Below are 26,358 nucleotides of genomic sequence, written 5' to 3'. Positions count from 1 at the left end.
AGTGAGAGATCACGTAATTTATAGAAAATTCAAATTAAGAGTTGGTAGCAAATGGTATTAAAGGCTCGAGGCTAGCGCCTAGCTGGACCTTCTGGTGAACTTGGACGTAAGAATGCATGCATTATTAATTGCCATTAATTACCTCCACATCTCTCTTATTTTTTTACGTTATATTTTTATATCTCACCACCAAACCATTCCTATATTTTCTATTTATATGGTATATAATAAACGATATATGCTCTTGTATTGTATTTAATTTGACACTTATAATTATCTCGTTTGTATGTTATGATTTTCGCACTTGATCTCATGTAAATGTTGAATATACCAAGTATATATGCAGCATTAGCAGGGGTTTGCGAGAAATTTTTGTGCTTAAATTAAAGAGTCTGCAGGGATGTAGGAGGAAATTAAAGAAAATGAAAGTTTTTTTAAAAAAAAAAACAAAAGTTTGTGGCGACTTAATCCAATTAAAAAAAAAAGTTTATTTACGAATTTTACAAAATATCATTTATTAAAAAAATTATATTATCAATTAACGTTGTTATATTTTTAATTTTTACCAAACTTCAAAATGGAATTTCAATTCCATGGATTTGAAATCCAATTTCAATTCCAAATCCGATTCCAAATTCTATTTTTTAAGCATCCAAACACACTATTATCATAAAACCTCCTATCAATTTCTTCATTTTGTTATATAAATTTTTATTAACTGAATTATATAAGTACGTACTAATTAATATAAATTCTGAGCGAAATTAAATCCACATATAATAAAAATTTTAATATTTACATCATTGACATAAGATTTTCTTTTTATAATTTGAAAATTCACTCATAGATTTAGTGATTAACCAATCGAAATTATATGCTAGGTATGTAAAAATGCTGAGGTTGTGAGAAAAAAAATATGTGGATTAACTTGATTGGATGAGTTTTTTTTTAAAATAAAATAAAAATAAAATGTGTGTAGTGGTAGTGGAGTGGGAAGTTAGAAAGGTATTGTTGGAATATGAAAATACTTCACCAAATGATGGTTTTCATTCTGTCCTCTCCTTTTATATGTAGTAATAGATAATAGATATTAAAAATCTGTGATGACTTAATAATGTTAAATTGATAATGCCATGGATTCGTAAATATTTTTTGACATGAAAACTTGTAACTTTATTGAATACTAGAAATATCAGGTGTGTGTTGTTGTTTTAAATGAAACATCTTAATTAATTTACGAATTTTTTTTGTGAGATAGTAGATCAATTTGGTGAGACAGATTTCTGATCTCACCCTACTCATGATGAATATGATTTATTCAATCCATCACAAAGATATAAATCTATGACAGCGTTTCACAATATACTTAGATAGTACTACTCCTTCCATCGGACTCAATTAGGCTACATTTTCTTTTCCATTCATCCTAAATATATAATCTAGTTTTTATATTTAATTCTCTATTTCCTATTATTTTACCAATTTACCTCCAATTAATATCATTATTAACTACTTGTACAATTAATTTATTCTATTGAAAAAACTCATTAAATAAGGATAAATAAAAAATTGATTTCTAAAATTTATTTTCTCAAGCACTTTCTTAATTTGTCTGTAAACATATAAATACTTGTCTATATCAATGGGATAGACAGGTAGTGTTTGGGAGAGCTTCTAGAAAGTACTTCTCAACTTTTCGTTAACAAAATTTCATAAAATTTCAAGTTTTTGTTAAGGAAAAATGAGAAGTATTTTCCAGAAACTCTCCCAAACTGAAAATAATCTTAAATATACATCCTAAAAGAAATCTTAAACATTGCCTTACTCATTAATTAATTATCATAAACTGATGAGATAAAGCTCATTATGGCTGCTAAATTGTAATTAAAAAGGGGTTGACCCCGCAGGAAACTCCATTCCACATGAATCAGAAGCTCATTGGCTCATGCGAGTGTTAAATCGAGGGATGTGCACGAGCGACGGGGACCTGAGGAAGGGAGCAACATGACCAACCCCCAGAGCATACCCCACAATATTTCAGCAGGAAATATGCTCCACACGAGGATCGAACCCGCAACGCTGAGAAATTTATCATCACGTCACCTCGAATCTTACCAACTCGTCTATGTCCATGTGAACTGCTGCTGAATTGTAATTGTGCACGGTGCATGTGGTGGATGTGAGTTAAGAGGACATCGTCACCTGCTCTAAAAGTCAAAGTAAATAATGTTTGGTTGATGTACCAAATATTAATATGGCAGACAGGTATAACAGGCGAAACAAGAGTTTCGCCCCGTTAAGTTCGAAAAGTTATTTAATTGATGTTTGTAAATTTTAACTATAAGTGATTATAAATTTTTTTAACAAATTTTTGAAGAAAAAATTCATAATTACTTATATTTCGAGGTTGTGAACACTACCTTAATACGCACCCAAAATTTCTTAAAGAAACTTCAATTTTTTAAGCAAACTCAAAAATAAGTGGATTACCGGTTCACTGTTGTTGCTTTGACTCTCTCAAAAGTCATAAATGCAATTGATGTGTGAATAATGCAGTTTTATCTTTGTTTGAATTGCAAGATACATGTGGTCGAGTTGATGTTGTATTCCGATTCTGGCATGGTATCATTTTCAAACTCTCTTGGACAGAAAAACTAGATCAAAACTAATCTTCATGCGTAAGTATTTTGTGAGATCGATTGTCCGATCTATCTTGTAATTATAAATAATATTTTTAACATAAAAAATAATTTTCTTCGTACAAAAGTTTTGTGATTATTGATAATGTCCACCAAATATATTTAGCTTCAGCGAACCTATTCATTTTCAGATATATATTTAAAAAGGAAATTTAAAATTTTAATTTTATTAATCGTTACCCACATGGCCACATGGTGTCTATTTCTCGTAGCCACCCACCTATATCATTAAAAAAAATTAATTTGTAGGATAAATCGAATTATTATTGCCGACCGACAAAATTCACGTCGAATTTCTTGGATTGCAGGGCCCCCGTATACTCGCTAATAGCTGTCTTAATTTGTTTTTGCTTAAATTTCTTATAGTTTGAAATGCAAATATTTAATACGTCATCGTACGTGTCGCGTTACTGTACGGACCCGAATTGATGGCGGGTTAGAAATACCTCAACCCAATCTAATTTGTAATGGGTTACGGATTGAGCAGGTTGATCTATCAAAAATTTAAAAAATTCAAACAAATTTAAAAAAAATATGAATTTTTTTTAAAAAAATCATACATAAACAATTATAAATGATATACATATTTAAAAAATCATTAAAAATAAATAAAACATTATAAATAATAAAAAAATTTAAAATTAATTAATTAAACATAAATTATAAAAAATCATATAAATCATTTTAGAGCTTATAATCATCATTTATAAAACATTTCAAACAATATTGTTCAAAACTTATCAATCTAACATAAATATTTAAAATATTAATTATAATATAAAATTAAAAAATGTAAAAAAAAAATGATAGGTTGGGTCAAGCCCGTGGCCCAAACGGGCCAACCCGTTTCGGCCCGCCTCCTCCTGACGGGCCGCCAAAATCATGACCCAACCAACCATTTTTTTAATGGCGGACGGGTTAGCTCGACGGGTCAAACCCGAATTGACGAATCTAATGCCAAAGATATTGTTCCTCACTGCATATATGGATCGGGTCGCTCATCTCATTGATAGACCCATAAGACCATCTCACACAATGCATCATCTTTTAGATTTCAAAAACCCAAAAGCAATGTTTTAAAATTGAATCGACCGGTTCGATCGAGAACCGGTCACTGGTCCGGTCCAAAAACACTCCAAAAAATGTTTCAACAGTTGAACCGCTCGAAACCGGTCAAGAACCGGTCGAACCGGCCAAAGAACCGGTTCAACCGGGTTTCGAATTTTTTTTATTTTTTTAAAAAAATTAGTTTTTTTAAATTTAAAACTTTAATTTAATATTTTATTATATATATTATAAATGATTATTTGTAATTTTTATATCGTTAAAAATATTATTTTAGTATTTTTAAAGGTTTTTTAAATTAATTTATTTACTTTTATATATATATATATATATATATAATTATAATTAATATTTTGAATATATTTATATCATTATTTATTTTTCAAAGATAAATATATGTTATTGTCTATTTAATATTTATATACATCTTTTAAGTTTTAAAATTTAAAATATATTATTAATTATATTATATTATATAAACGGTTTTCGGTCCGACCGTTCGGTTAAAACGGTTCGATCGATTGGACCGTTTTTTCAAGGTAAATCGGTTCGATCACCGGTCCGATTATGAAAACATTGCCCAAAAAAAATATATGGATTTCATATTTTGGAAGAGAAACGCGCATGACGTATTGGCAAAAGAACTTTGTAAATAAAGATTAAAGAAAATTTGTCGGGTTGGGCTCGGTTTAGGGTCAAATCATTGGGCTGTACCAATACATTCTTCTGGGATCCGATTCATTAATTATCTCAGTCCAGAATTTAAATAGCAAACTGAAAGACACAAAAGAAATATAGGCCCTAAATTAACAAGAGGAGATGGCCACATGGGACCTATCCATTTGAATCCAAAGCCCAAAGCTAGTAGGAATAATATATTCACTACACAACTCATGTGTAACATTTGAATCCCATATAACATTCTAGTTTCAGTTTTAAAATATATATTTCACCAAAAATCATCGTGATCCCATAAATGGTAATATTTCATATACGTTGCATCGACAAATTTTAAAAATGTAATATTGCATATATAATAACACATTGACAATTAATTGACAATTCTCTCCTATATGACTCACAATTATTGAAATGTATCATCGATGTTAATTATAATTTTTTTCATCAAAATATACTCCTCGATTTCATATATATAAGTCTATTTGTGTTTTCACAAAGAATACTAAGTTATTGGCCCTTATTTAACTAGCGTTTTATTAACATAAAGATATTGTTTGAATTATCTAATATATTTATTATGATGATATATTGATAAGATATATAATGAATTTGGAACGATGAAAAATGAAATATAATTTTTATATTTAAAACGAAGATAATAGATAATCGTAGTGTCAAAATAATATTCATCTATAGATGTATAAAAGGATATTTGTGGGCATTAAGGAGTCAAACTCGAACAAATGCGGAAATCATTAAAGTAGCCATCCACTAACGCTTTCATGCACATTAAATTGAGTCAACACGTTCTATTCTATTTTATTGTTTTATTTATGTGAGACTTATTTCAATCCATTATTTTAATTCAAGATTATTCAACACGTATATATTTTTTCAAAGGCGTATATATATAATTTATATTTTCTTTTTTTAAAAAAAATTGTGTTGAGTTTTGATTAATTGGAGTCTTTATATGATATTTACTAATCAAATGAATAATTAAGTAATTAGTGAGTATAAATCCCACAACAATAATAATGATGATGATAATTAAGAAAAAGATCCCACTAGGGTAAGTAAATGGAAAACCAACTTCGGAAATCAAAAGATTCTGTGGTGTAGTGCTGCTTTCAACCAACACCATAATGACTCCACCACTTGTAATAATAATTTTGGGGCCCAAAAAATTAATTTGGAAATTGTTAGGATGGTAGAATAAGGCTTGTTTGGTCACAATATATCACACAAATCAGATACCACTAATACTTTGTCATTTGAAGTATTGAGGTTTCAATTTAATGGAGGTTATTCCAGTTAACTTGTTCGAGATATTTGAATTCTACTTCTTTTTTAGAGCTATAAATTAAATCATAAATTGATATAATTGATTATATATATATATATATATATATTGTTTGTAAACTTTTGAAATGTTTTAAAAATCAATAGGATATTGGAGTCATAAGTCACCAATTTGAAATAATTGGTATGCAAAATTCCCATTAAGATCAGTGTGTATTCGTGTATGTGTATATGTGTTTCTCGCAAATTTGGCTCTCAATATTGTTAAAATTGAGACTTTATCTTTATATTTCAATATGTTGATGTTGTAATGTACATGTTGACGTCACATTAGTGTCATGTCAGCAAAATGACCAAATTTGAAAAACAGAAAAAAAGTTACACAAACAAATATAATAAACGAATACTGAAATTTGAAACAATGCACAAAAAGATAAATATATAAAATCAAAATTTTAATTTTATTCATTTGATCTGGATACTTGTTATTTATTAGTACTACCCATTAACATGGAGTGATACTCAGGATAAGAATTTGGAAGGATTGTAAACAAATTTGTGAATTTGTGGATTTCGAATCCTTCGACTTCGAGGTAATTTCTTGAACCGAAAATAATTTCATGATACTCAACTATTGAAGTTGTCTCAAATTTATTTTTCCGAAAATGTTCCTTAAATAAAATTTTTGGATCCTAATGCAGCTTATTCAATACAGTCAATTGGTTTGCAACAATCTGATTTAGGGGTGTAAACAAGCCGAGCTACTCGTGAGCAACTCGTGAGTAGCTCGGTCAAAGCTCGACTCGAGCTCGATTTGACCGAACTTAAGCTCGAGTAGCTCGAGCATACAATCGAGCTCAAGTCGAGTTTTGAAACTATGCGATAAGCCACATATATATATTAAAAAATAATATAAATAAATATATATAAATATAATATATATAATATTATATTTATATATTAATTTATTTATAATATTTATATATTTTATTTTATTTATTTTATTTATTTATTTTATAATATATATATATAATATAAAAGCTCGAGCTCGAGTACTCGAACTACAAACGAGCTCGAGCTCGAGCTTGAGTAGTGTGCTACTCGAGCTCGGCTCGGCTCGATAATACCCTTAATCTGATCTATTTGTAGGCTTGTAGCTTGATCCAAACGACACATAAAAATGCATTTACTTACGATTCGTTTGGACATATAATTATAAAACGTTTTTATAAAAGTATTTTTTTTAAATTTTTTAAAAATATTTTAAAATTTATTTTAAGAATAAATATATTTTTGAACAATTATTCTATAAAAATATTTTAACATGACAAAAGTAATGTTGTTCATCTTTATCTTCCATAGTTTCATTGTAAGAACACTTAAAAATATCTCTAAAGTATTCTTTAAAACTTATACTTAGAGAAAAGTTTTTTAAAATTTGTTTCTACAAAATTTTACAAAAATTTTATCCAAACATATACTTTAAGTTTTTTCCGCTTATAAAACACTAAAAACGTTTGTATATGTCCAAACAGAACCTTATGTTTTTATTAGGGTGTTTTGATCATATATGTCAAAACGAGCTAGGAGTGGACAGACTCACAACTCGTCATTAGATGGGGCGGGATGAGACCATCTTTTTAGTGGGTTGAAACATTACCAACCAAATACACATACTTTAGATTTTGAGGTGTGCCAACTAAACAAACTTAATTAATTTTGGGAAAAATTATATTTTTAGTCTTGTAAGTTGGTTTTGTTTTGTTTTTAGTCCTATAACTTTTCAAAATTTGATTTTGGTCTAGTAACTTTGATTTTTGTTTGGTTTTTGGTCTTTTTTTCATCGGAATTCACTAAATCCATCGAATATTACTTGTTTGGCTTCGATGTTCTCCTGTAAGACTCGTGTGATTATAATTAAGTTTATATTACTCATTAAAATATACATAATCAAAAATAAACAAAACAACAAGTTTTTTTCCCCGATTTGTAAATATTGGGTGTCGTTTTTTACTTTTTTCTTTATTTTTCCTTTTATTTTTGCGTAATTCTTGTCAAATGAGTCATATATGAGAGTATCAATGTCAAATAAGTAATATTTGATTGATTTAATGATTTTCGATGAAAAAATGACCAAAACCCAAACAAAAATCCAAGTTACTAGACTAAAATCAAACTTTGAAAAGTCATAAGACTAAAACGAAAACCAGAGACAGACTTGTCCCATTTTAGCATCTATAATTTTGATGTATAGGATAAAATACAGAGTGCACATTAATCCAAAAGCATCCTCATTCGGTTGCAAATAGCTCATCCAACGAAAATCCCTTGGTCGACAATGGCCACTATAATGGTTTCTATGGCTTGATAAATTTCTCCCCACAAGCAGAGTTATAAACAAATTGTCAATCTAACTTGTCTATTTAGTGAGAATCGATGTTCTTACTCGAGAGGCTCAACCAATTTTGACAACTCATATGAGAGGTATTTGATTTTTTCTTATTTTTATGTGGACCACATATGTGAGAAAAATGTGGACAATTAGATGTATCATTAGCACCGTTTGATAATCGATGAGATTTATGAATAATATAAGGATAATAAATCATATAATTGGATAGAATGATGATTAATAACACTAATTCTTGAAAAACTTGAGTCAAACATTGGACAAATCAATGATAAATAATCAATCAATATGTTATCCTCCACCAAATGATGTTTTATAGGAAAATGTTCTAAAGTAACATCTCATTAACCACAACTTAGTCAATTAAATGGTGCATAATTACGATTAATCACGGGGAGATAAGGAAAATATTTGTTCAAAAAACTTAGATTATCCGATCACATGAAAATTTAAAACAGTCTCTCGAGTAAAACTTGTAACAAAATATCTCAAAATATATAATATAAAATATTACTTTATGTCATATAAAATGCAAATTATTTGTAATTAAGTAAATAACCTTAATAATCACATTTACACCAACCAAACACCAATTTTGAGTTTATGGCATGACATTTTTTGTCTGACTTTCTTGCCATTGACTTTATGTTTGACCCGTAATATTATGCTATATATGCATATGTTATATGGCAAGTGTGCACATACCTTTTTGTCTTTCCCCCAAGCTCCGCTTACTTTACCCAAAATCAAATATATTTTTCTACTTTCAATATTATATATATATATATATAATATTGAAAGTAGAAAAATATATTTGATTTATATATATATATATAATATTTTACACACGCATAATACATATTTAATTTCATATATCCCAAAGTGATAATTTCGACATTTTTTTGTCTGACTTTCTTGCCATATTTTTTTAAATTCTATAGACAACAAACATTTTATTGATCCCAAAGTGATAAGATCTGAAAGATCACAACAGAAAAAGCATTATACACACACACAAATACATACATATATATATATATATATACATACATATATATATATATATATACTGAGGAAGCTTAAAATATATTTTTATATAGTGAATTGGTTATAAATTTGTGTGTATTGTGAATTAAATGGAGGAAATTAGAGCAAAAGAAGGGGAAGATATTAAAAAAAAATGCATGTGATGTTGAGAAAATCAAGAAAGAGTAAATGGTGTTAGGAGGCCGCAGAGAATCTCATTCGCTTTCACTCATGCAGAACCTAAACGTTTAGTAGGGTTTGACCTTTTTTTTTCTGTTTTATTTTCTCCAAATTTCTTAGTTTAACTATCGGGCGGATCTAGAAATTTTATTAAAAGAAGACAGTCAAACAAAATAACAAATTATATATATATATATATATATGTATATGTATATATAATAATAATCACATAACAAAAGCTAAATATAGTACTCTCGTTTAAATAATTTTTTTAGATTTCAAATTTTCCTTACAATTTACCCCTACGACTTGACATTTCTCAAAATAATAATAACTTCATTCGACAAACTAATATATATATATATATATATATATATATATATATATATATACTCGTATAATTAATTAATATTCGTAATAATCTTCTCAACAAAAAATTTTCTCATCACTGCAGTTGTTGCCACCTGTAAATTAAAAGTCAAACTCACAAACTTATAAGCTAAAAATTCTTAATTACTTAATTTTTTTTAGGTTTAAAAAACTTAAAACCCATTTGTGTTTAGATTTAAAAACATAGTGATTGTGCTACAATTTTTAAAGATTATGAGCCACAAATTTTCGGGTCACTTTTCACACATTAAACGATGAAGATTAACTTAAATTTTTTAATCTTCTTTTGTATTTTCGTGTTTGGTTCCTAATTTATGTTCATAAATTACAATTTTTAAACTATAAATATATAAGTAATTTTATATAAAAAAAAATTAAGCTGCACCCCTTGCCATATGTGTAGCCGTCCCTGGTTTCACTTATCCATTCAACAATCCAATATATATACTATCTTTGTATATATATATATAATAATAATATAAACCGGATTGTTTGATTTGTGAGATGAGATGATAACATAGATAACAGAGCGTAGGAGAATTTATGACTCCTCTATAGGGGTGTTCACGAATCGGTTAACCGTCCGAACTGAACCGAAAGCCGAACCGAAAATTTGATTCGATTTTCGGTTTTTAGTTTTTTGGATTTTTAGTTCAGTTTTTTCTCTTGGTTGACCGAACCGAAAAACCAATTATTTTTTCTATTTTTAATTTTTTAAATCATTTGTTTTATTTTTTATTAATAAATAAAATAATAATAAATATAAAAAATAACGAAAATAGTAAAAAAAATAAATTTCGGTTAAAACCGAAAATCGAACCGAAAACCCGAAATATTTTCGGTTTTTAACCGAACCGAACCGTTAAATTCGGTTCGATTTTCAGTTTCGGATTTTGGTGAATTTCGGTTCGGGGTTCGATTTAAATGAACACCCCTACAATCCTCTGTAATCAATTTTATAGTTTAAGGCTTCGTTTGGTACCATTATTAATAATCTATGTATAAAATTATCCTATCTAATCACACGTTCTTCTCATCATATTATTTATCCATCTATTAATTATAATTTTACATCAATCAAATCATTAATTATTTATCTTATATCAATCAAATCATTTTAATTAAAATTACTATATTACCCCTTATAAATAATATTATTTATATATTTTTTTATTATTAAAAGAATAATATGTTAATTTATCATTTTTATATAAAATTTAATCAATAAAATCAAATAAACTATAATATATCAATCAAATCAAATCAAATATCAATATCCCTTCTTATTTATTTTTTATTATATTACATTACTTATCCATATATTATTTATCCTATCATCCGTACCAAACGAAGGTTGTGATGATTAAGTCATTAAGATAATGTTTGCAAATAAGTGATTCGTTTTTCTAGGAAAATTAAATGTTTGTTTAATTTAAATTTAAATTAGTTTAAACAATAATCTGTCTCAATCTCAATGGAAATATACTAAAAATTTTACTGAAATTTATATTAAATATATAAATAAATAAATAAAAATGTAAATAATACAGTGTGCAATAAATGTAGTCCCCACAATTATTATATTAGATAGTTATATAAAATACTGTACATACACTGATATGATTACATGCAAATGGCTTAAACCCACTAAAGAAATCTTTTTAAAAAAAAAAACAACCGTCTTCTTCTCCAACGCCCAGAGCCAGAGTCTCATTCTTCCGCAGAAAAATGATCCGTCTTCCCAACCCGGATCAGAACCCGTACCCGTTTACCCGATTCACTTACAGAAACCGTACATAGGGAGCTCGAACGTGTGTGCGGTGCCCGGCGCGTGTTCTTGTGTGTAAGAGAGAGAGAGAAAGAGAGAGATGTACAAGAACCAACTGCAGGAGCTGGCGCAGAGGAGCTGCTTCAACCTGCCTTCGTACACCTGCATAAGGGAGGGTCCCGACCACGCGCCGCGCTTCAAGGCGATCGTCAACTTCAACGGAGAAGCCTTCGAGAGCCCCCTCTACTGCTCCACGCTCCGCCAGGCCGAGCACTCCGCGGCGGAGGCGGCCCTCGTATCCCTCTGCTCAACCGGCCCTTCTCACTCCCTCGCCGCCCGCATTCTCGTACGTTCCCTTTCCCTCCTCCGCCGCTCGTTCCATTTTTCATTTCTTTTTTTTTTAAAAAAAAAACTCTCCGTGCGTAAATCCATTTATTGCAATTTGGTGTGATTGAATAAATGTACTGGGCATTTCTCATTTCGTATCTTCTTGTTCGATCTCACTTAAAAAAACAAAAATTTCATCTTCCGATCGGCGCCTGTGATTAATGGAACGAGAGAGCTTCACATGCGCCGCCGCGGGTGGTGTTCTGATCACCGGTGAAAAATGAATGGAGACTATTGTGAAATGACAAGAAAGCCCCTGTCGGAAGTTTGGTCAATAAATATCTATTTAATTAGAGCAATAAAGTGTGGATTTAATTTTGGTTGGGCAGACAGGGGAAAAGTAAAATATTGAGAAATGAGAAGTTTAAAGGAGGGACCATATTTAATGGAATTAATGCCCTCTTGTCTCTACCTTTCATTACCAGCTGTTTTTTCAGTCTACGATATTGCTGCAATCAATTCTATTTAATTAGGGGCACTTTCGTCATTTCAATCTTTTTTTTTTAATTTATAAAAAAACCTTTTTCTTTTCAAGAATGGAGGAGTAAAATGAAATTCATGAAATCAAATCACCTATATTAAAAAAAAATCATTCAAATATATATATAGTTCGAATATAGGTAAAATTGACATTCAAAATGTGTATCATATAATGTCTCCTTGTATCCAAATTACTTTTGACAAGTGGTGCATGTGGGAAAGGCGAAAATTATGAATCATCGTTAATATAATAATATCTTCACCGATATTTGTTATTTTAGGGACTTGGAATAAGTATGAATACGTTGAAATTTCAGGGGATGGATACCTAATATTCATTAAATATGTTTCATTGATTTGGTTGCAAAATTGGTCAACTTAACGTGTGACACATGATGAAGGTGCAGTGTTTTTGGGTTTGGAATTTAATTTCAATTTTCTGCTAGTCAATTTATTTGTTAACGGTTTTATAAAGATATGTTTGGAATCCCTAAGTTTCAAACATGTAGGTTATTTGTTCACTTATCCCAAATATAGTCTAGTTCCCGTATTTAGTTGCAGGCTATTGCGTTCGGCTAGGATTTATTGAGGTACTATTTTCAATATCTAAACATAAGTGATTATAGATATTTTTTAACAAATTTATGAAAGAAAAATTTATAATCACTTATATTTAAAGGCTGCAAACAATGCTTTAGTGTGCATTGAAAGATGACCGCTGCATGTCCCCTTAACCATGAAAAGGAGGAAATTATTATTGATTTTCTCATGATATTCTTAATCCATGTATAAAAACAAAAGGGTTTACATATTTTGAACGGATGAAGCATATGATTTTTACATGCTTAACGTCAGAGAAACTGCATGCATTTGTGAGTGGATGCATGTGTTGTATGTGTATGATATAATTGTAGCAAAAAAATAGAAGTGAAAGCGTGCAATGGGTTATTGTAACTCGATAGGAAATGTGACGCATTTGTTATTCCTACTTTGGAGATAGATCAAAACATCGCGTTTGAGCCACATTATGATCTAAAATATTGGGTAAAACGGTAAACACTCAGCACAAAAAATTGATAACATAGTCAATATCACATGGTTAATTTACATGACTTGCTAGTAAGTGGAGTTATTCACAGAGTGATTAATGGATTTCAGTAGAAATTATTATTTTGAAATAGTGTTGTGCATTAAGATGTCAACTAGGGGTTAGGTTTTGGGTATTGAAAAAGAGGTGATATAAATGCAATGAATAGAAAGTAAAGGGTACAATTGATGGTGTTGTCTCCCTCGAATTTAATGTGCTTCTCTGCTTCCATGTTGTACCATACCATGTGCCTGTCTACTTCACTAGACTTAAACTAGTGTTTATTTATTTATTTGAGATGGAACTAATGCAATTCACTCTTGTATTTCTTCATTCAACGTGAAATATCATCCTATAATATGCGTTACGCTCGTAATTTGGGGTGAGCAATGGATCGGTTTGATTATTGCTAAAAATACGAAAATAAAACTTCAAATCGAATTATTTGGTCTTTTATTATATAATAATAATTAATTGATCATTGGGCATGTTTATACCTCACTAGTTCTATGACTTGTTAGCAAGATTCAAGAATCTTCTTCTCCTCATGATCACTTGTTGAACATTTGTTTAGGATGAATCAGGAGTGTACAAAAACCTGTTGCAGAAGATAGCACAAAGAGTTGGATCTCCTTTGCCTCAGTACACAACTTTCAGATCAGGTTTAGGACACCTACCCGTATTTACGGGAACCGCGGAGCTAGCTGGAATCATTTTCACAGGAGAACCCGCCAAGAACAAGAAACAAGCTGAAAAGAATGCTGCATTTGCTGCTTGGGTGTCCTTGAAACAATGTACGTTTTAGTCTTTCATAACTTTATGATTGCACCATGTATCTTATATCTGACTATTCGAATTTGATCAGTGGCGCAGCAAGAGGGTGGTTTGGTGTATCAAGAACATGAAAATAATGAGGAGCAAGAGCAGATCAGAATCGCACGGGCATTGCAGAGCTATCGATTGAAAGAGAACTTGAAAAGCACCACCACCACCACCTCCATGCCATTCCCGAAGAAGTATTATGCTCCCGCCCCTCGACCCTCAAGCCCACAGAGCCGTGGCGCGTCCACATCCAAAATCCTGCCCTTGTTTTCCAATAAAACCGCTCCTCAAGTCAGGCAACCCTCACCTACAAACAGCAGCAATCCACCTGAAGTTCAGGCAATGCATATGCCAAAGTTCCCTGCTGCGTCGCCTTATGTCCCTTTCAGACAACAATGCTACCGTGGGATTGCTCCACCAGTTACAATAAGAACCTCGGTTCCAGTTTTCTCCGCGCCAGCACCTGTCACTGCTAGGCCGGCTCAGGTGATGCAACCCCGACCCGTGCAAGTCGCCCCACCAGTCTGTATCCGGCAGGCTGTCCCAGTTTTCGCAGCTCCGACAAGCATAAAAGCTGATTCAGAGAAGACTATCGACCAGAACACGTGTGAAGCAGATGAATCCACCGTTGTCAAATGCCTTGAACAACTCGAGATGTGATTTAGATGCGAGTATCTGTGCTACATTTTTGTTGTTGTATATGTAGTTTGGCTGTGTACTTGACACTCTATTATGTAAGCCTATTCCTCCTCCCTTTTCCATTGGTTGTATTCCTCGAGCTTGAAGCTATGTGGGTGGATTTTCTAAAATTTGTTATGGATACAGGCTAGCTATCATGTCCTAAAGTTCTTGAAAATCATGCTGCATCCCCGAATCGCCTCGTACAAGGGTACTCTCTTTTTGCTAGCATCGAATGAACCACGATTATCCACCCTGATCTATCCAGTATAATAAGCTAGGCAGTTTCGTTATCCCTGATCCCTATCCAATTTTTGAAGCATTATTTAAAGTGATCCAATAAGGAAAGATGGGATAAAAATATGTATGATCGACTCAATATATTTAGTGAAATAAATTATATCTAATTGTTTTCGACAATTCGAATGCATTCCTAATGGTATTCAATTTAGGCTCGGAGTGCATGATCCACTACTACATTTGATTAGTATACATTCCTGTCATCGTGCTTTCGTTGTCTCTTCATACAAAAGAAAATGTGAATATTGTTGGGAGATAATTTTTATTTTTCACTACATGAAAAATTACTAGTGCTTGACACACTAGAGCTTATCACGTATAACATAGAGATGCATAAATTACTTCTCTCAAAATTCGAAAATTTTATTAATCTCGATTTTTTTTTACGAAATGTCGTGGTCATGGAAACGGAGTCATTCAGATTCTCTCGCAACTCAAGTGTCGTGCTTTGACTATCTATGTTTGAACATTATTGCATGCCTCCTAATAATAATAGAATTGCAAGATTTGTAAAATTTAGTTCTAATCATATCGATTATAGAATCAAACACTTATCATTTAACTCTCTCATAGGTCTCATGACATATGCCTTCGTACATCTTTATTACAATTGAATTGGGGAGGGTTAAAATGTAGCTATTATTATGGTGAAAAGAACGGGGCATGCATTTGCAAATCACTCGACTTTATCCATATTGGTGGTTGCAACTTTATGTTATAGTGCAAATAAAAATGCACATAAAAAAGGTATTCGACATGACATTAATTTTTAGACGGTCTGATTTTCATCATTAGTTCGTTACATAATTTAATATTATATTCATGTCAAAATCTCGAAATAATTATATATGAAAATTAGCAAAACTTCTAAAGAAACTCCTTCGATTATGGAGGCTATTTGGTGTCCACGAGACAGAGTTGTCAAAATGAGTTAAACAAATTTATTCAATTTACGATGAAACTTAAAATCTGTGGGTTGGGTTGATAAAACACCGACACCGCATAAATGTGGGCTGCCCCATCCCAACGGATTCAAATAAAAATTTGAAAAAACTCGTTGGATCGGTCCGGCTCACCACACCCCATCCGCCCGTTTTTTACGGTCTTTCCTAAAGGTATGGTTCAGAAGACAAAGTAGATAGATATAAGTGTGTAAATGGGCCGGGAGCCTCAGGGACCAGATAAATGGGCCCAAAATTCCATTTGGACCATGCCAAACACCACCCATCAAGAAAATGTCCATGTCAGCAAAGTTAAATATAAACAATTCTTTAGTGGGCCCAGCCCAGACGGCATATTGGGCCCACCACAAAGTGGTTTCTGGAATGGGTCATTTCTGTGATTAAGGAAGCAACTGAAAATATATTCTCGCAAATCACAAAGCAATTGAAGTTGAGGGAAAAGGGAGATATGGAAACCCCCCATCCATTTTATATTTTTATTATGGAAAACTTTTCAAAAGAATTTTCTCGAAAAATGTGGTAAAACTATTCATGTTTGGTTGAATAAAAAAAATTAATTATATACAACACTTTTTTGCAAAATTCCGAGATTAAAAAAAAAATCAATGAAAAATATTATCTATTAACTCCTTGTCAGCACGTACATCCGCGTGTTTTCAAATTTTAAACATACAGTCTTTTTCGTAATTTACTTTGACAGTTAAAAATAATTTTATTTGATATTGTAACTTGTTAGTACTTACATATCGTTTATCCAAATTAGAATTAAAACATATTTTTAAATCGTGGATAGCGTATTTTGATCGAATAAATTTTTAACTACTGAAAAAAACTAATAATGTTCATCATTCGAGCTTTGTTGCTCGGTACTTGATAAACCCACTATTCTCATTATTTTTTTTATTAAAAAAATCATAATAATTAAAAATATATATAATTATCTCATTATTATAATTTATGCTTAATTAATATCTAATTTTTAATTATTTCTATTATATTTATATACTTGAAGTTACAGACACAATTCATCTTTGTCTATGATTTTTATATCGCATTTCTAGCATGTTTTTAATTTGAAATATGCATTGGAGATCACTGATACATAATTAGAAGCTTCCATAAATTATATGAAATTTTTAAAATTAATTTACTCAAGTTATTAATTAATTTCATGATCACTAAAAATATAGATTGCACTATCCTTCATTATAAAATATCTTATTATATAAAAAGAATAATTCATTGATATAATCATTGTACATTAATTACTCTTCAATAGAAAATTCGTAACTGAAGCTAAATATTCCGTTTGTCTCTCCAATTATTTCTCATCATCATTTATCATTGATTCACTAGTTAGTGTTTCAATTCATAATATATTTATAAATTAATTGGACTCAAGTCTCAGTTTTTGACTTAACAAATCACGAGATAATAATCTTTCTAATTATTGCAGGAAGGAATGAATTTCCACTACAAAAAAACACGGAGGTTTGCCACGGTTTTAGCGTCACAAAAAGCGTTGCAAAATTGAATTTGCAACGCTTTTGCCACGGTTTATTCTAGCGTTGCAAAACGTACCGTCACAATTTTATTGCAACGGTTAAAAAACCGTAGCAATGTTTGCTACGGTTTTTTAACTACCGTGACAATATTTTGCAACGGTTGTAAAATAAAGCGTTGCAAATATTTGTGACGGTTAAAAGTAAACCGTTACAAAATTTGCAACGGTTTAAATTGTAGCGTAACAATATTTTGCAACGGTTTAAAGTAACCGTAGCAAACTTTGACACGATTTTTAACAACCGTTGCAAAAATAAATAACTGTATAAAAAAAAATTTATATATTTAATTATTAATGATATTATTAATTACTAACTAAAATATACTAATTAATCTAAACAAATTTATACATAAAATTTAATTACTCCAAAATATATTAGACAAAAGCGCGCACCAATCATCCAAATGTCTAATCCAAAAGCAAAAACCACTTTACACATAATCTAATATCTCAAAACAAACAGCAATCTAATGATAGAAAAGCTGCGACCAATCTGACGCCTGCTGCGTCTCATCGTCGTCACCTCCGTCGGCGTCACCCCCGTCTGCGTCTCCCCCGTCTGCGTCGCTCCCGTCTGCATCATCATCCCCATCGTCGTCATTGTCGTCGTCTCCGCCATCGCGGTCAGTCTGAGAAGGCTCCTGAATATGCAATGAATAAGATGGATAGGACGACTGATCAGCAGAACGTGTATCCTTTGCAGTTTTTTTCTTCTTCTTACTGGCCGCAGCAAAGATCTTACGCAAGAGCTCCTCCATCTTAGACAAGCGTGTCCGATACTGCTGGCACTCCTGTCGAAGCTCTTGCGTCTCCGCACTCGCAGCTTCTGCCTTAGCTACGGCAGCCTGTATCGCCTCATTCTGTGCGGCAATCGACGACTTCATTTGGCTAGAGCCACGAGAACGAGGTGTCATCTCATCCTGGTATATGGTATGTGCGATGGAACCGATACCATATACCCGTCGATGATTAACACCACCGACGACATCGAAATATATCGCATTCACCTGCTCAGCGGTGGGAGAGTGTTGGGCATCTCCAGTATGCCTCAGTGGAAACTGCTCGTCGATACGACGCTCCAACTCTTCCTGTTTTACCAAATGATAAATTTATATGTATGAATATGCATTCAAATTTAACATTTTGTAAAATATAAATTATAATTGAATATATATATATATATATATATATATATATATATGCGTACGCTGATCTGCTGGGACTTGCCATCGGCAAAGGTCCCGTCCGCCCGCTTGTGCGTCTTGAGATGTAGCTCATAACTGTTTGGATCTCTGTTAAGCTCTTCACGCTGCATTGAACGTACATACATAGATAATTTTAAGTGACAAATAATTAATATGATAATAATAATTATTATATAATACTTTCTTATATTATGTAATCAAATATTTCTTACCATACTCGCAGCATGTACGGCAAAGGGTCTCGAGCCCGCGATGTGCCTGGTCAAACCAGTCCCTGGACCAGCAGGCTCGCTACGCCTGTTCTTTCCGTACGCCTCCGCCATCTTCTGCCAACTTTCTTTCTCCCAATGTGCAAGATATGTCGCCCATATCGCTTGATCTATCGTAGGAGGCAACCTGCCATACTTCCTCCAACGATGTAAGGTTTGACGGTATGTGTCAGCACACTGTTGTTTCCAAATTTTTCTAATTTCGTCTTCATGTTGCGGAAGCCACCTATAATTGGCCTGTTAATAAAAATAAGTTAATTTAACCAAATTGCATTTTAGATCAATAATAAAGAATATAAATAATGTAACCAACTTTGATTATTACAAAAATAACGTACCACAAATAGATCCCAATAGTAGTCACGCTGAGTCTTAGTCAAATATCTCCAGGAGTAGGCTCCCAAAAAAATTTGTTCTTTAAACTTTTTTTTGATGAAAGAAGCCACGCCGTTCTTCGGTGGAAGAAAACTGCAAAAAAAATTCAAAAACATTTATGAAATCTTAAAATTTATTAATCGAATAACTGCTAGAAATCATTTGACTAGTAACTTACCCTCCAAACTCAGGCCAAATAAGTATGCGACGATCTGGCTGGAGGGAAGGATTACTCACTGAACCAGAAGCACCATTGAGATCCATCTTACTTGACTAAATATAAATAAAATTCTTTTATATATTAATAAAAAGAATTAATGTAATTAAATAATTGTAAGTAAGGCAAATAATTAATTAAAATGTATATAGATAAAAAAAAAACATCAAATAATAAAACATGTATTTTAAAATTAAACGAACGCAATAGAAACTATATTTATTAATTGCAACACATTTATAATGATTTTAAAAAATCATCATCCCTAAACTTAAAATTCTAGATCTATTCACAATAAATGTTTCTAAGCTATGAACACACAATTTAAATTTTATACACTATGTAACTATTAAATTTAAGTAATTATCACAACTAACTTACTTTTAACATCCAATAATGATAGTACAATAAAACTAATATACTATCAATTTATTCAAATTATGCAAAGCATAAATTACTTAATTTCAAAATACGGCTTATTTACTGTCACATAATCACAAGTTAAATAATTCTACTCATAAATTATATAGTTTGATCATAAATCTTTAAATATTAATATTTCTTTATAATAATGTATTAAACCTAAAATATTAACATTGTAATTACGTCTACTTAATAAATCCATAAACAACTATGATTTTTAATTTTTTAACATACTTTAAACAAAATTATTAATCATATTATATATCTAAACATTTATATTTTATATAAAATTTGTAATCAAATATCACAATTAATATAACATAAAAATAATTTAAATAATCCTTAAACATTGTTTATAATATTATTACCCTACCAAATAACCAAATATTTTATAAAATTTGTAATCAAATATCACAATTAATATAACCTAAAAATAATTTAAATAATCCTTAAACATTCTTTATAATATTATTACTCTACCAAATAACCAAATTTAATATCATTTATAAACAATATTATTTGTGAACTTGTATTTATATTTATAACCAACAAAAATATAAACAATACCAGCGGCGACCGGCGGCGGACGGCGGCGACAAGCGGAAGACGGCGGCGACAAGCGGAGACAGCGGCGGACGGTCGGATCTCGTATAACAACCAATAAATCCATCAATTTTTGAACTAAACATGAAATTAACAAATCAGAGATAATTTCGAAGTATATAATCTTACCAACGATGTAGGGTTCGGCGGCGGCGGCGGTTCGACGGGTTTAAGGCAGCGGCGGCGGCGCTATGTTCGAATAACTTGTAGGAAAACCACGAGATTTGGTATGATATTGCAGCTTACATCGTGTAGACTTCAGGTCTAGGTTTAAATTGGAGTTTTTCTAGGCGAAAAACACGGCCGGATTACTTACGTGCGGCGGCTAGGGTTTGTCTGGAATGGGAGAGATCGGATGAGGAAGAAGAAGAGATTAGGTGGAGGGTCATATATTAATATGTACCACGGTTAAACAAAACCGTAGCAAATTTGCCACGGTTAAAATAAAACCGTGACAAATGTTAACCGTGGCAATATTTGTCACGGTTTTATTCAACCGTGGCAAATTCATTCCCTGTTTTAATTTAATCAATCAAAATTTTATATAAATCATAGCTTCAAATTTTTGTAAAATCGCCATAAATAATATGCATGTATAATGGAACAGAAAAAATTTAAAGGTAATAAATTGTTAAATATATTTATAAATTAAAATTGCCACGGTTAAAATAAAACCGTGACAAATGTTGTCACGGTTAATGTTAACCGTGGCAATATTTGTCACGGTTTTATTCAACCGTGGCAAATTCATTCCATGTTTTAATTTAATCAATCAAAATTTTATATAAATCATAGCTTCAAATTTTTGTAAAATCGCCATAAATAATATGCATGTATAATGGAACAGAAAAAATTTAAAGGTAATAAATTGTTAAATATATTTATAAATTAAAAGTGCCACGGTTAAAATAAAACCGTGACAAATTTTGTCACGGTTAAAAATAAACCGTGGCAAAAATTGTCACGGTTTTATTGAACCGTGGCAAATGTATATTATGTTTTAATTTAATCATTCATAATTATGTATAAATAATAGCTTGAAATTTTTGTATAATCGACACTACTAATATGCATCTCTAATGAAAACCGAGAAAAATTAAAGGCATTAAATTGTGATATTTATTAATAAATTAAATTGACAGATGCAATAAACTGTGATATTAACCGTGGCAATTATGTTTTGTTAATTTTTTTCTATATAATGTATTATTTATTCTGCAAACTTTATAAATAAAATTCGATACAGTACAATAAAAAAAACCTTGTTATATGATAAATTATTTCATTATTGATACAAAGCATATATTTACACTGGACTACATGTTAAACGTTAGATCGATACTACTCACTATCTTCAGATTGATTGATTGTTTCTTCATCTGTGGATGCTTGAAAATTGTCTGTATCGCTATTTTGAGTTCCAGTGTCGATGTCGTTATCGTACATTACGGTGACGTCAACAAGACTTTGTGTGTTTAGCAGTAGTTGTGTCTCCAATCCATGACTTTGACTCTCGTGGTTTTGAAATGCCTCGTTTGCAATACCGCCGCCATGGTCCATGTCACCTCTGATTTGAGGAACGTAATCGCGTTTTCTCATTCCACTGACGTAGACCCAATCGGATACTGTTTTCTTTGTTTAAGGGTAAGTTAAGTACACAACTTGCGAAGCTTGTGTACAAAAAACAAAAGGATCATAATAACGTAACCTTCTCTTCCGATTGATTTCCACTATTTTATACTTCGGATGAACTCTCGTACCCAATCTGGGATGCGTATCAAACCATGTGCATCTGAAAAGTACAGTCTTATTTGGTGAATCTCTAGAGTATTTTACCTCTAGTATCTCATCTATGATGCCATAATAGTCCGTCGACGTCCCATCACCAGCAAAACCTTTGACATGGACCCCTGAATTATCTGTTGCTTTGTGAGTAGAATCTTCTTTCGTATGAAAGTTAAAACCATTAATAGCATAACCCCGAAGACACTTGACTTTGGAGAGGGGCCCGATAGCAAGTTGTTTTACATCTGGTGAAATGTTACAATCTTGATTTTCAAATGTCTGCATGTTAATTTCATTTTGTTGAAACATTCAATGTCAATGAAATAAAAATGACAATAATTTATACACTAAGTAGAAGAAATGGGTTTGACTAACATAATTTTTGAACCACGGGAAAATTTTTTGCTGTAATTGTGCATCGACGTCAGTGTTACTAATTCCTGGGACACTTAATCTCAAGTGGTTCTCGTACATTCTGCATCGAAAGAAAGTAAAAAAATAATAAATAAATATTCATGAGATATTATATGAGACACACAATAATGTTATCGCATTACGGTACTTACTGGACAAATGACCTCGTCTCGGCACAATTTAACAGCATATATGTTGCAAGAGAATGATATTCATTGTCCTGAAGATTTCTAGACTTGGATGCACCAATAGACCTGCCCACAACTTTGAACACCGATATAGTATCTGTCACTCCCTCATTCACAACTGATGTCCTGTTTCTCATTGTCATCATCTCCCTAGTTTTGATTGACTCACTGAAATAATGCTGACAAAATATGGATGCTTCTTTGACCAGATAAGCATTGCAAATCGATCCTTCTACGCGTGCTTTATTCCGAACAGTTTTCTTCAAAGTACGTAAATATCTCTCGAATGGATACATCCATCTATCTTGCACTGGCCCACAAACAAGGGCTTCGTACGGGAGATGTATGCATAGATGTTCCATAGAGTCGAAGAAACTTGGTGGAAATATTTTTTCCAATTTGCACATAATCACTGGTATTTGCTCATTCAATCTTAGAACATCACTTACTTTTATATTACGTGCAGTTAAATCCGAGAAGAATAAACTAAGTTCTGTCAAAACCTCCCACACTTCTTTTGGTAACAGTTCCTTAAAGACGACAGGTATAAGTCGTTGCATGAACACATGACAATCATGACTTTTCAAACCAAACACGCGTAACTTGTTCATGTCGACGCACCGGGACAGTTTGGACACGTAACCATCTGAGAATCGAACATCTTTCAGCCATCTACAGATGGCATGCCTTTCTTCTTTTTCGAGGGAATATATCGTCTTTGGATATCTGCCGCTGCCAATATCAAAATGCAACTATGGTCTTATAGACATGTCAACAAGGTCTGCCCTAGATTTTGCGTTATCTTTTGTTTTTCCAGGCACATTCATTAAAGTATTGAATATGTTATCAAACACGTTTTTCTCGATGTGCATCACATCCAAAGTATGTCTCACCATGTTCGAACTCCAGTAAGGCAACTCCCAAAAAATACTTCTCTTCCTCCACCCGCTTGCTGACATTTTGTATAACTCTTTGTTATGCTCTTCAGCGTCCACTTCGTACGATGGTAAAAAACCGTACGAGTCCAACTCGTCGAGTAATTCATGTCCGGATCTCATAGGTCTGGCAGTGTGCGACACAGTTTGACCTCTTCTGAAAAGATTTCTACTCCGACGCAATGGATGATTCACGGGAAGAAACTTTCTATGATTGTCAAACCAACTTGTTTTCCTGCTATGTGTTAGTGTGAACGCCTCCGAGTCTGACATACAATGTGGACATGCTTGTTTACCAGCGGTGCTCCAACCAGATAACATTGCGTAAGCTGGAAAATCACTAATAGTCCACATCAGAGCTGCTCTCAAAGTGAAGTTTGTACGAGAATGAACGTCATACGTAATAGCACCATCGTGCCAGAGTGACTGAAGTTCTGTGACTAGTGGTTGTAGAAATACATCGAGTTTGTCTTTTGGATTCTTTGGGCCAGGAGCAAGCACAGTCAGAAACATATACTCGTCTTTCATGCACATCCAAGGAGGCAAATTATATGGAGTCAAAATCACAGGCCAAGACGAATATTGCTGACCTGACTGACCAAAAGGTTGGAAACCATCAGCAGAAAGTGCTAGTCTCACATTCCTTATCTCGGAGGCAAAGGTAGGGTGTGTGTCTGTGAAGTTGCGCCAAGCAGGTGAATCCGAAGGGTGAGTCATCGTTTCTCCGTCATACACATGCTCGTGGTGCCATCGCATGTGTGACGCCGTTGCTTCTGAGGCATACAATCTTTGGAGACGAGGCGTAAGGGGGAAGTAATACATACGCTTGTATGCGATTTGCTTCATATTCTTCCTAAATCCACGAGATCGACGTTGTTTGTAGCGTGGATGCTCACAAAATCTGCATGTCGTCAACTCGCTGTCTATGCCCCAATATATCATGCAATTGTTGTTGCAACAATCAATTTTTTCGACCGGCAAACCCATATCCTTGACTAATCTCTTGGTTGCATTGAAGTTCTTTGGAAAATTGTTATCGGCAGGACATAACTCTGTCATTAATTGGCACATGTCATTGTAATTCCTTTCAGACATGCTATGCTCATATTTCATCTTCAACAACCTTGCAAGAACAGACAACAAGGTATGTCCATGTGGATTTCCTTCCCAAATCTCCTTCTCCGTCGATTTTATCATATCATATAAAGCTCTAGCAATCATGTTAGGATCCTCCTCGGTGACATTGATGTGGGGATCTTCGATAACATTGGCATCAGGATCCTCGTTCACTGTCGCCTCATTAGTTACATTTGGGTAATCATAATAAGATTGTTCGCCTTCATATTGGTATTCACTCTCAAAATATGAGTTTGGATTCCGTAAATTTGCAAAATTGGGTGGCATATCATCCGTGCTCGTACGCCGACTACTTCGAGATGAGGATGGTGCATCCATATTAACTCCTTCAAACGATGGACGGATGTAATTTTCCCCATGAAAGTACCAATTGTAATAGTTAGGAACAAAGCCATACCTGCACAAGTGGAACTTGACCGTATTCTCATCCCAATAAGATAGATTCTGACATTTCTTATGGTTACATGGACATCTTATAGTTCCGTCAGGTAAACATGTCGGATTACTCTTCGCAAAAGCAACAAATACCTCGATCCCATTAATGTATTCGTCATTCAATGATCCATTAACATATCGCCGATCCATCCAACTTCGATCATAAGCCATGCAGTCCTACAGTAAATTAAATATAACAATTGAATGTTTGTATTATAATAAGGTACCAGAGACTATTTTATATAATAACATTATATAGTATATATATAATGTATATAGAAAAAATACTATATAGTATAATTATAATATAATCACGCCACGTTATTGTAAATCTGTGACAAAGACTTCTTTAATACAATAACATTATATTAAATAATAGAATGTCTAGATATTTAAATAATATAAATGACACCACGTTATTATAATTAGATGTTATAAATTTATTTTATATAATAAAATAAAATTATATATTAAATATATAGTTTAAAAATTGAGTAAATACTAAAATTATATAAATAGATGTTAGAAACTCCTTTAAAATAAGAGAAATTTTTTAAAATTACCTTCTAAA

At 32.1% G+C, this 26,358-nt stretch overlaps 2 protein-coding genes across 2 annotated transcripts; one reads left to right on the top strand and one right to left on the bottom strand.

The window, feature by feature from the left end:
* Positions 1–11,348: 11,348 nt before the first annotated feature.
* On the top strand, positions 11,349–15,216 carry LOC140881823 (double-stranded RNA-binding protein 2). The gene is made up of 3 exons (XM_073287421.1): positions 11,349–11,867; positions 14,050–14,269; positions 14,341–15,216. Exons 1-3 carry the CDS (start codon positions 11,622–11,624, stop codon positions 14,955–14,957), a joined length of 1,083 nt encoding a protein of 360 aa, XP_073143522.1. The 5' UTR covers positions 11,349–11,621; the 3' UTR covers positions 14,958–15,216.
* Positions 15,217–24,032: 8,816 nt separating this feature from the next.
* Positions 24,033–25,958, bottom strand: LOC140877338 (uncharacterized). Its single transcript, XM_073280875.1, has one exon. The coding sequence runs from the start codon at positions 25,956–25,958 to the stop codon at positions 24,033–24,035; it is 1,926 nt and encodes a 641-aa protein (XP_073136976.1).
* Between the last annotated feature and the right edge of the window lie 400 nt (positions 25,959–26,358).

Source organism: Henckelia pumila, chromosome 2 (genome assembly GCF_033568475.1).
Source record: "Henckelia pumila isolate YLH828 chromosome 2, ASM3356847v2, whole genome shotgun sequence".
NCBI classification, from domain to species: Eukaryota; Viridiplantae; Streptophyta; class Magnoliopsida; order Lamiales; family Gesneriaceae; genus Henckelia; species Henckelia pumila.
Note: the sequence above shows the minus strand (reverse complement) of the source record. Positions and strands in the feature narration are given on the sequence as shown.

What these genes read in the sequence shown, in the direction of transcription:
- LOC140881823 (XM_073287421.1), top strand. Translation starts at nt 11,622, where the DNA reads ATGTACAAGAACCAACTGCAGGAGCTGGCGCAGAGGAGCTGCTTCAAC. An exon ending in CCCTCGCCGCCCGCATTCTC is followed by an intron (nt 11,868 to 14,049) that starts GTACGTTCCCTT and finishes ACATTTGTTTAG; the next exon opens with GATGAATCAGGAGTGTACAA. An exon ending in TTGGGTGTCCTTGAAACAAT is followed by an intron (nt 14,270 to 14,340) that starts GTACGTTTTAGT and finishes GAATTTGATCAG; the next exon opens with TGGCGCAGCAAGAGGGTGGT.
- LOC140877338 (XM_073280875.1), bottom strand. Translation starts at nt 25,958, where the DNA reads ATGGCTTATGATCGAAGTTGGATGGATCGGCGATATGTTAATGGATCA.